Here is a 12,090-nt window from a genome sequence, read left to right as displayed (position 1 = left end):
CTGGACATCTTTGAGCCTCAAAGGGCCTCCAACGCCTAACTGTGGATTACCCTGCTCTTGCCAATATGCCCACTGCCCAACAGGAAAGGCTCCCAATCCAGGTAGTTTCCCTATCACCTGGCTCAGTGTTCCATCCTCACCCTCCTAGCCCATGAATTATTCACACAAGCCAATCACATTCTCTGGTGGAAAACAGGGAATACCTCACTCTCTTACTACTACAAACCTTCTTCCCAGTGCTCCTACTGGTTCGCTCTGCTCCTGAGTGCAACCACACGGGGTGTTTGTGTGGTGTGGTGTGTAGTGTCCTTCCATGCACTGGGATCATATGTGACTAATAAACTTCTGTCAGTCATCAGGCCAGTGTCAGGTGTCATGCATTTAGCTATCTTGTATTATGTAGGGTGGAGGATCCCACCCTCACCAATGGGATAAATAGGAGGTGATCTGAATAGTGTTTGCTACAAAAATTATGAATCGGAGAAGTCACAGAATTCAAAGAAACACCTCTGCCTTCTATTTTCCAGAAAAAATATCCCTTCTCTAATTTTTGCAAAATAATTCAACAATTACAAAACAGGTAGGTTCTCTGTATTTATGTATGTATCAATTTATGTATGTATCAATTTATGACTATTATGTTGCCCTAATTTACTTTTTTCTTTAGAAATCTGTTTCCAGTGTAGAATGTTGACATATATGTTGGTTATCTATACCCTCAAGTTCAGGAAATTTATTCTGTAAAGGGCTAGAGAGTATTTTAGGCTTGTTATGGACTGAGTTGTGTTCCCTCCAAATAACATTTGTAGAAGCCTGCTATGGTCTTCATCATATGTGTATGATATCAGATTTGTGTCCCTACCAAAATTCATGTTGAAATCCTGACCTCAAAAGTAATGGTACTAGGAAGGGGCAGGGGGGCTTTGAGAGCTGATTAGGTCATGAAGGTAAAGCTCTCATGAATAGGATTAGTACCCTTATAAAAGAGACCCCAGAGAGATGCCTCACCTTTCCTACCATGTGAGGGCCCAACAAAAAGATGGCCATCTATGAACTTGGAAGTAGGCTCTCACCAAACACTGAATCTGCTAACACTTTGATCTTAGACTTTTCAGCCTCCAGAACTGAGAAATAAATTTGTTTATGAGCCACCCAGCCTACAGAATATCTGTTGCAGCAACCTGAACAAATTAAAACAAATCCCTGAACCCCAGTGTGACTAAAGACAGGGCCTTTAAAGAGGTGATTATAGTCAAATGAGGTCATAAAGATGGGACCATAATCTGAAATGACTGGTGTCTTTATAAGAAGAGGAAGAGACACCAAGGATGAGTGTACAGAGGAAAGGTCATGGAAGAACACATCAAGAAGCCAAGGAGAGGAGACTCAGAAGAAACTAAACCTGCCAGCACCTTGATCTTGGACATCAGCCTCCCAAACTGTGAGACAATAAATTTTGGTTGTTTATACAAACAGATGTGACTGTGTTCCAATAAAATTTTATTTGTAACAACAGGTGCAGGCTGGATTTGTCCCATGCACCACAGTTTGCTGTCCCTTGATCTACGGTATTTAAAGCTCTGTATATATAAAGTGAGACATCAGATTTGAAGTGTGAGCCTCCTTATATAGAACATCATTTACAGATTCAAGACACATTACTCCTACACCCTTTCTAGAAATCCAGCATGATAGATAAAAAGATTTAACTTTCATGTGCAACTTTGTGGTTTTAAAGACGTTATTTATAAGGTTCCCTTCAGTATATTTCCTTTAACTTATAGTAAGAGGTCATATTACATTAAAACATTTCACACATTTTCCACCTTTTTAGTTTTATGATGAGCATATTAGTATTCTAGCATTCATGGGATGCTAGAAGTGAAATATTTTCCACAGTTATATTTATAGGAGTTCTCTCTTTTATTAATTTGTTCATGTTGAGGAATGCCTGTGTTTATGCCGAAATATTTCCCACATTAGATCCATTTGTTGGACTTCTTTCCAGTCAGAATTTCTTTGTGATTGGCACATAATAAAGGTTTCTTTCTCTTATGAATCCTTTGATGTTGAGCAAGGTATGCATTTACAGTGAAGGCCTTTCCACATTCCTCACACTGATAGGGTTTTTCTCCAGTATGCATCCTCTGGTGTTGAGTCAGATATGCACTCTGACCAAAGGTTTTCCCACACTCGTTACACTTGTAGGGTTTCTCTTCAGTATGAATTCTCTGGTGTTGATTAAGGTGTGTACTTCTGCTGAAAGATTTGTCACATTTTTTGCATTTGTAAGGTTTCTCTCCAGTATGAATTCTCTGGTGTTGAGTAAGATGTGTGTTCCATCGGAAAGCTTTCCCACATTCATTACATTCAAAGGGTTTTTCTCCAGTATGGATCCTCTTATGTTGAATAAGGGATGACCTATGACTATAGGCTTTGCCACATTCGGTACATTCATAGGGTTTCTCTCCAGTATGTGTTCTCAGATGTAAAGTAAGCTGAATGCTCTGGGTAAAGGTTTTCCCACATTCTTTACATTCAAAGGGTTTTTCTCCAGTATGAATCCTCTTGTGTTGCATTAGGGATGAGCTATGACTATAGGTTTTACCGCATTCGGTACATTCATAAGGTTTTTCTCCAGAATGAGTTCTTAGATGCAGAGTAAGCTGAATGCTCTGAATAAAGGCTTTGCCACACTGATTACATTCATAGGGTTTCTCCCCAGTATGAGTTTTCTGATGCAGAGTTAGATGTGAACTTTGGCTAAAGGCCTTCCCACACTGATTACATTCATAAGGTTTCTCGCCTGTATGAATCCTCTGATGTTGTGTGAGGCACGTGCTTTGGCTGAAGGCCTTCCCACATTCACTGCACTCATAGCGTTTTTCTCCAGTATGAGTTTTCTGATGTAGAATAAGGGATGAGTCCCAGCTGAACGACTTCCCACATACAGTACACTCAAATGGTCGCTCCCCGGTGTGACATCTTTCATGTTGTATAAGGTGTGTCCCCCTGCTAAAAGATTTGCCACAATTTCTGCATTTGAAGGGCTTTTCTCTAGCACCAAGTTTCTGATATCTAGTAAGGTATGGGTTAACTCCAGTATGAGTACTCTGGTGTTGAGTGAGATCCAAACCACAGCCAAAGTATTTCCCACATTGGTCACATTTGTATGGCTTTTCACTTGTGTAGATTCTCTGATGATTACTTAGATCTAGGTTATGTGAAAAGCTCCTGCTGTAACAGTCATCTTTACACATTGTTTTCCCTGAAGGACTTGTGCTTTGAGTAACAAAGTTTGATTGCTGTTTAAACTCAAATCCATTATCTTCATGAATGTTCTCCTGAGTCAGGATTTTCTTATGGGTAAATACCATCTGCCCTGGATGGCTCTCTAAACAGCTAAGATATTCTGGGACTTCTCTGGTGAAATAAAGGATTCCATTCCTTTTACCTTTGTTGATTATCATACCCTGGGAAAATTCTTCAGAAATTACTTGCTTCAGATTTGACTTTGCAATTCTAGATCTTGTCTCTTGGTCTGAAAGAAATAGAAAATGGAGGATATTTGACCATTTAGAGAGACAAAAAGTGTGAGCTAGTTGAAGCTACATATAATATGTTCCTATTACTTTTATTCTTTGACTCCCCAAACAGAGGTACGGTGCTTTGACTGATTTCAAATGTCATGGAAGCCAAGAGCCACTGTGCACAGGAGCAAGGAAGAAAGGGACACACAAGTGGTTATAGGGGTGCTGCTAAGTGACACAAATGAGGACTGCCTTTCTGGAATGACTGAAGGGTAAAAACAGGGACTGAGAATGGACAAGGGGGCAGTAATGATGGGAATCACTGGAATAATGACCCACAGAAGAAAAGCAAATCAGGGTATAACCCAATGTCACTGTGTGCCTGGGGCACTGTGAAATATCACCACTAATCTCTCAGCCTCCAACCTCTTCTCCCTATTTGCCCATTTTGTAAGCTGCCACAGTTAACTTCCCTGAAACACCAATTCACCAGGTCTGTAAGGATGGTCCCACACCACCCATTTTCCTGCTGCTATCAGAGGCAATGCATGGTCACTGTTGACTTGAGTAGGGGGGTCAGAGTTAGCAAGTGGGCATAAAGGACTTATGCGGAATCCAATACAGTTGAGGGGGTGTGAGAAGACAAGAAACAGAGGAGTTGAGTGAGGTGGAGAGTGATTACGGAAAGTCCTGCTGAGGCTGAATGCAGCAGGAAGCAGAAATCCACGCTGTGGATGCTGGCAGGGAGTGGACGTGGTTACTGGACCACTCCTAGTAGACTTACCTAACATTCAAGGTAGATTCAGAGGGAAGGAATGGTGATCAAACAGATGACAGGAAAGAGAAGGAGGTGAAAGTGGCATCCTTGCCCACTGAGGGGCTTCTCTAGAGAGGGCAGAATGCCTGGCAGCACGGGGGGAGGGGCACACTGGAGAGGAGGGAAGAAGAAAGCCAGCACAGTACTGGGGGGGTGGGGAGCGGCCCATGTGGGCAGTATATTCCCTGCAGGACCAGGACTCAGGCAGGGGAGGAACAGGAGTTTCTGTGCAGGGATTATTTTCGAGGCAGTCCTGATTTCCCCTGGGATTTCTCCTATGGCCTGTGCTTCTAGAAACTACTGGCTTCCTAGACAGCCTTGTGCATGAGCTCCCAGGCCTCCTTCCCATCCCTTCACCTGGAGAGGGGTCCCTAGGGATGTCCCTCCATGCCATCCATGCTGATCCACCTTGCTCCAGCCAGGAGATCACATCAGGCTTGAAATCCTGGCACCCTGCTCAGAAAAGACAAGAGGTGCAAATGTTGGGACAGTGACAAGCATGTGCCCAGGGCCTTGCCCCTATTTCCCTGACTCCAGGACCTTTGCAGCATGAATGATGGGTGACCCTGGGGTGGGAGTGGGAGCAGCCTCAGCCTCCTGCTCCCTACCACGCAGAGGACAAGCAGTGGAAACACCCTGAGTCTGTGTCCTCTGAACATCAAAATATGGCCCCATGGGTCAGAGACCTCAGGGCCTTGGGACTCACGGTTTGGATAGAGAAGAGAAAGCAGACTCCTCATTCACCAACTCATATTGGCAGGGTAGGTACACACAGGCCTTCAAGGACTGTTAGTGGACTGTGCCTCTCAGAGTCTAAAACCCCTTCCCAGTCTCTGTTGCATCTTTTAAAATCATGCATGTTTTCATTATAATCTATTACATCTGTGTTTATTTAACATAAAAATAATCACTTGCCAAGTTAAATTACTTAACATCCCCCCTCTTCCCATCAGCTAAGCAGAACCTGAGCAGATGGCACCTGTGTCCCCTGCCCCTCCCAGGGTGCTGCCATGGTGGGCCCAGGGGGACTCTTACCCAGGGAGGCCAGGCTCCTGTAGTTCTCCAGCATGACCTCTCGGTACAGTGCCCTCTGAGCAGTACCCAGGTGCTCCCACTCTTCCTGGGTGAACTCTACAGCCACGTCCTGGAATGTCACTGGGTCCTGAGACATTACCAGAGGCAGCATCCCGGCAGGCAGGGGAAGGTATATACAAAGAAACTGGCTTATATTGTGCTGAACACAAGACATTAGTGCATCTGGTTCAAGCAAGAACAAGACACCAACACTGAACCTGCTACTCTGATACTCTCCTGGAAGTTTTAGTCTGTGCAGCAAGAAATTCCAGAAGAGTAATGACAGCTACAGACAGTTATGAGACTCCCTGGGATGATGTCAAGGGCAAAGAAGCAAATTGTCATTGAATCCAGAATCCAAGGAATATGCATTTATTCAGGGTAACAGACTGAATTGTGCTCCTTCCCCACCCGTCATATGTTGAAGCCCCAACCCACAATGTGACTATATTTGTAGACATGGCCTTTAAAGAGACAGTTCAGGTTAAATGAGGCCATAAGGGTGGGGCCCTAATCTGACGGGTCCTTGTAAGAAGAGGAAGAGACACCAGGAGTGCATGTACATAGAGGAAAAGCCACGTGAGGACACAGAGAGAACGTGGCCCTCTACAAGCCAGGAGGAGACCTTTCACCTGATGGCACCTTTATCTTGGACCTCCTGCCTCTAGAACTGTGAGGAAATGAATTTCTGTTGTTTCAGCCATGCAGTTGGTGGTATTTTGTTAAGGCAGCCCTGGCAGATGAACAGAGATCAAACATGTGCATTTGAACAGTCTATTGTTTAGGGGTGTATGTGGTAAGACCATAAAGAAGAGCAAGAAGAAGATTCCTACAAATTCCAGGGTAGAGACTGTATTTGAAGGAGGAGGGAGAGGGATGTTGTTTTTAGGATGAAGAGACGGATAAAAAGGAAGTATATCTATTAAGTTATATGGAACACAACAAAAGAGTTACCGGAAGCAAGGCTGGTCAGGGCAGCACAAACAACAGGGAACTAGGTGCTGTGATGTGCAGACCAATGCTGAGGGACAGCTTCTTGGTGGCTCTGCATCTCAACGGTGTGTGTCTTCCTTATTCTTCCACCCACATAAAGCACACTCTCCTGGCCCTTCCTGCTCAGACCCCTTGGTCCTTCCCATCTTTCTCCTCCTTAAATGACTGGGGTCCACAGTCCTCTGCACCAACTGCCCCCCCTTGAGGTCTCCCTAGGCTCATCCTCTCCTGGGACCTCAGGACCACTTTTTGTCCCAAACTCCCAATGTGAGCTTTCAGGTCTGAATACATGAGTTGTCAGAACAGAGTGAGAGGAGAAGAGGAAGTCAAGGGCGAAGTTGGGTGGAACAGTGTCATTTCCATCACTGAGGACATGCCCCCCCCCCCAGAGGTGGAGACCCCATGGGCAGAAATTCTCCAGGTAATAATGGGTTCGTCACCACAGCTGGAGACCCTGTGGGCAGTGGGGACTCTCTTCTCCATGAGACAGAGATTCTACAAGTGGTGGTGCCCACCTTGCCATGAATGGAGCCGCCTCACCAAAGAAGATCCACTGATGTCGCCCATGGCCCAGGGCAGCAGAGACCAGGGGGCCAGACCTGTGAAGGCTGAGTCACATCATTGTAGGGCATCCTCACCAAAGCCGTGAGAGGACAAAGCCTGAGAGATCCGACCAGGGTAGCAGCTACTTCAGAGCCCCAGTCACCAAAGGAGACACCCACACAATCCCAAAATTCAAGACGGCAAAAGGACTAAAGCAGCCTGTTCACCAGCTGAGAACATGTCCCCCCAGTCTAGTCAGACGATGGCTGAGTAAACACCACGTTCTCCATCATCTGGTTTAGTTCATCGAACAAGTACAAGCTGAAATGTAATCCCAGTAATGAGAAACTAAATACCGAAGCCTTTAATTTTTTGCAGATAATCAACTTGAGAATTTTAATTTAAATTAAATTAAAGATACTTTTAATTTATAATAAAATTTTACAACCTGATTTTTCGGAAAGTAAAAAGCTGCAAGTGCCTATTAATAGTTTTAAATGATTTTAATTAATGAGTCAGGAAAGAATGAGTATGCAACATTATGTATTACAAAAAACCACCTGTTCTTGAAACAAAATCCCGACCCATGTGGGCAGCAGGCTTTGAAAGTTAATAAACCCATCTAAAGATTTAAATGTAGACACAGACACTTGGTTTGGCTGTAAACTGATTCTTTGCTTCTGGTTAAATATGTAAGACACATATGATAAGAAACTGTCTTGGGGGGGCGGAGCAAGATGGCGGAGGAGTAGGAGACCTGGATTTCGTCTCCTCTCAGGAATTCAGCTGGATAGGGATCAAACCATTCTGAACACCTACAAACTCAACAGGAGATTGAAGAAAAGAAGAGCAACAACTCTCTCATCAGAAAAGAGACCACTTTCTGGAAGGTAGGACGTGCGGAGAAGTGAATCCGAGGCGATATTCGGGAGGATAGATGGCGGGGGAGGGGCCTCCGTCGGCTGCTTCTGGCAAGTGATAGAACCACGGAGCACAAAATCGGAACTTTTAAAAGTCTGCTCCGCCAAGGGACGTCACTCTGGTGGCTAAGCGGGGGGTGGAACCCTCCGGGACAGTGTGGTCTCAGGACCCTCCGGGTCACAGAAAGACCGGAGGTGCCTGAGTGTGGCAGAGCTCCCAGGTAACGGAGCAGGGAAGCCGGCTGCAGAGGCGGAGCCCAGGCGCGGGCTCTCAGCTCGGGGTTGCCATAAACCGTGATCCGCGGCACAGTCGGGCCCCTGGTCCTCCAGCAGGGACCCAACAAGCAGCAGATCTGGGGAGACTCCCCTTCCTCCCCCGGGAGGAGCCGCGCAGGAGTGCACCGCAGGGATCTGCTGGGTTTGGAGACTCCACCCGGGGTCGGGTGCCAGAGATAGAGGCGCGCGGTTGCAGGCCGGTGAGCACGGAGTGTGGCCGGAGACCGGGGAGACGGGAGTGACTGACTGCTTTTCTCTGGGGGCTCACTGAGGAGCGGAGCCCCGAGTTCTCGGCTCCTCCAGGGCATAGATTGGGAGGTCGCCATTTTCACTCTCCGCCTCCAAAGCTGTATGGAAAGCTCGCAGGGAACTAAAGCCCCGGAGAGCAAACCCGAGCAGATTACTTAGCCACGAGGGGGCAAAGGTGGGGCAATTCCGCCTCCGGCAGAGACATTTGGAAACCACAGCAACAGGCCCCTCCCCAGAAGATCAGCGAGAACAGCCAGCCAAGACCAAGTTTACCGATCAATGAGAACGGCAGAACTCCAGCGCTAGGGGACTACTGCACATAGAATTCACGGCTTTTTTACCATGATTCTTTAGTCTTTTAAAGTTAATTTTTTTTAACTGTCTTTTTTTTTATTTCTTTTTGAATTTTTCTTTTTCCCTTTTTCAACCAACATCTTATCAATCCCTTTTTAAAAAAAAAAAACATTTTTATTTTTCATTTTTAGAGTCATATTCTATCCCTTCGTAGTAGTTACCCATATTTTTGGCTTATATATATAAGTTGTTCTCTCTTTAAAATTTTGAGATAGTTTCTTCTAACAGATTAAAATATACCCTAAATCTCTAGTATATGGTGTTTTCTATTCCCCTGCCTGATCACATCCTCTCCCTTTTTTTTTTCTTTTTCTTTTTTCTTTTTTTAAATCCTCTTCTTTCTTTTTTCAAACAACTTCTTATCAATTCCTTTTATAACATTTTTTATAATTTCCATTTTTACAGTCATATTCCATCCCTTCATCATATCAACCCTTATTTTTGTACATATATAACTTTTTCTTTCTTTAAAATGTTGGGAGGCACTTTCTTCTAAAAGACCAAAATACACCCCAAATCTAGGGTGTGGCACTGATCTATATACCATATAGATCATATTTGATCACATTCTGGTTTTTCTTTTGTTGTTGTTGTTTTGTTTTCTTTGTTTTTGTTTTTATCTTTATCTTTTTCTTTTTTTTCTTTTTCTTTTTTCTCTCTTTCCCTTTCTTATCCCACTGCTTCAGGTCTTTTCTGATTTCTTTAGAGTATATTTTCTGGGGACGTGGTTACTCTGCTAGCATTTTGTTCTCTCATTAATCTATTCTCCTCTACTCAAAATGACAAGATGGAAAAAATCACCTCAACAAAAAGAACAAGAGGTAGTACCGACTGCCAGGGACCTACTCAATACGGACATTAGTACGATGTCAGATCTAGAATTCAGAATCATCACTTTAAAGATACTAGCTGGGCTTGAAAAAAAATATGGAAGGTATTAGAGAAACCCTTTCTGGAGAAGTAAAAGAGCTAAAATCCAACCAAGTAGAAATCAAAAAGGCTATTAATGAGGTGCAATCAAAAATGGGGGCGCTAAGTGCTAGAATAAATGAGGCAGAAGAGAGAATCAGTAATATAGAAGATGAAATGATGGAAAATAAAGAAGCTGAGAAAAAGAGAGATCAACAACTACTGGATCACGAGGGCAGAATTCGAGAGATAAGCGATACCATAAGACGAAACAACATTAGAATAATTGGGATCCCAGAAGAAGAAGAAAGAGAGAGAGGGGCAGAAGGTATAATGGAGCAAATTATAGCGGAGAACTTCCCTAATTGGGGGAAAGAAACAGGCATGAAAATCCAGGAAGCACAGAGAACCCCTCTCAAAATCAATAAAAATAGGTCAACTCCCCGACATCTAATAGTAAAACTTACGAGTCTCATAGACAAAGAGAAAATCCTGAAAGCAGCTCGGGAGAAGAGATATGTAACCTACAAGGGTAGAAACATTAGATTGGCAACAGACCTATCCACAGAGACCTGGCAGGCCAGAAAGGACTGGCAGGATATATTCAGAGCACTAAATGAGAAAAATATGCAGCCAAGAATACTCTATCCAGCTAGGCTGTCATTGAAAATTGAAGGAGAGAGAAAAAGCTTCCAGGACAAACAAAAACTAAAGGAATTTGCAAACACGAAACCAGCCCTACAAGAAATCTTGAAAGGGGTCCTCTAAGCAAAGAGAGAGCCTAAAAGCAACATAGACCAGAAAGGAACAAAGACAATATACAGTAACAGTCACCTTACAGGCAATACAATGGCATTAAATTCCTATCTTTCAATAGTTACCCTGAATGTAAATGGGCTCAATGCCCCAATCAAAAGACACAGGCTAACAGACTGGATTAAAAAACAAGATCCATCGATATGCTGTCTGCAAGAGACTCATTTTAGAACCAAAGACACCCGCAGATTGAAAGTGAGGGGGTGAAAAACCACTTACCATGCTAATGGACACCAAAAGAAAGCTGGGGTGGCAATCCTTCTATCAGACAAATTAGATTTTAAACCAAAGACTGTAATAAGAGATGAGGAAGGACACTATATCATACTTAAAGGATCTATCCAACAAGAAGATCTAACCATTGTAAATATCTATGCCCCTAACATGGGAGCAGCCAATTATATAAGGCAATTAATAACAAAAGCAAAGAAACACATCGACAACAATACAATAATAGTGGGGGACTTTAACATCCCCCTCACTGAAATGGACAGATCGTCTAAGCAAAAGATCAACAAGGAAATAAAGACTTTAAATGACACACTGGACCAAATGGACTTCACAGACATATTCAGAACATTCCACCTCAAAGCAATGGAATACAAATTCTTCTCTAGTGCCCATGGAACATTCTCCAGAATAGATCACATCCTAGGTCATAAATCAGGTCTCAACTGGTACCAAAAGATTGGGATCATTCCCTGCCTATTTTCAGACCACAATGCTTTGAAGCTAGAACTCAATCACAAGAGGAAAGTCGGAAAGAACTCAAATATATGGAGGCTAAAGAGCATCCTACTAAAGAATGAATGGGTCAACCAGGAAATTAAAGAAGAATTAAAAAAATACATGGAAACCAATGAAAATGAAAACACAACTGTGCAAAATCTTTGGTATGCAGCAAAGGCAGTCCTAAGAGGAAAGTATATAGCAATACAAGCCTTTCTCAAGAAACAAGAAAGGTCTCAAGTACACAACCTAACCCTACACCTAAAGGAGCTGGAGAAAGAACAGCCAATAAAGCCTAAACCCAGCAGGAGAAGAGAAATCATAGAGATCAGAGCAGAAATCAATGAAATAGAAACTAAAAGAACAGTAGAACAGATCAACAAAACTAGGAGCTGGTTCTTTGAAAGAATTAACAAGATTGATAACCCCCTGGCCAGACTTATCAAAAAGAGAAGAGAAATGACCCAAATCAACAAAATCATGAATGAAAGAGGAGAGATCACAACCAACACCAAAGAAATACAAACAATTCTAAGAACATATTATGAGCAACTCTATGCCAGCAAATTAGATAACCTGGAAGAGATGGATGCATTCCTAGAGATGTATCAACTACGAAAACTGAACCAGGATGAAATAGAAAACCTGAACAGACCTATAACCACTAAGGAAATTGAAGCAGTCATCAAAAATCTCCCAAAAAACAAAAGCCCAGGGCCAGATGGCTTCCCAGGTGAATTCTACCAAACATTTCAAGAAGAATTAATACCTATTCTTCTGAAACTGTTCCAAAAAATAGAAACGGAAGGAAAACTTCCAAACTCATTTTATGAGGCCAGCATTACCTTGATCCCAAAACCAGACAAAGACCCCATCAAAA

The 12,090-nt window shown here is 43.3% G+C and overlaps 1 protein-coding gene across 3 annotated transcripts in view; it reads right to left on the bottom strand.

Annotated features, from left to right (window-relative positions):
* Positions 1 to 1,483: 1,483 nt before the first annotated feature.
* The window catches only part of LOC123841059 (zinc finger protein OZF-like), a 29,505-nt gene continuing 18,898 nt past the window's right edge, over positions 1,484 to 12,090 (bottom strand). For all 3 annotated transcript variants that reach the window (XM_064577933.1, XM_064577934.1, XM_064577932.1), the window contains 3 exons: positions 5,383 to 5,509; positions 4,705 to 4,800; positions 1,484 to 3,541 (listed from right to left, as the gene is read on the bottom strand). In XM_064577933.1, coding sequence (XP_064434003.1) covers positions 1,980 to 3,541; positions 4,705 to 4,800; positions 5,383 to 5,509 — 1,785 coding nt within the window. In that variant the 3' untranslated portion in view covers positions 1,484 to 1,979. The remainder of the gene's footprint in view (positions 3,542 to 4,704; positions 4,801 to 5,382; positions 5,510 to 12,090) is intronic.

The sequence above is a fragment of the Mirounga angustirostris genome, unplaced genomic scaffold (assembly GCF_029215605.1).
Source record: "Mirounga angustirostris isolate CCGP_5_RB_7025 unplaced genomic scaffold, mMirAng1.0.hap1 SCAF_14, whole genome shotgun sequence".
Lineage (NCBI taxonomy): Eukaryota > Metazoa > Chordata > Mammalia > Carnivora > Phocidae > Mirounga > Mirounga angustirostris.
The sequence above is the reverse complement of the archived record's forward strand: the minus strand, read 5'-3'. Positions and strand labels throughout refer to the sequence as shown.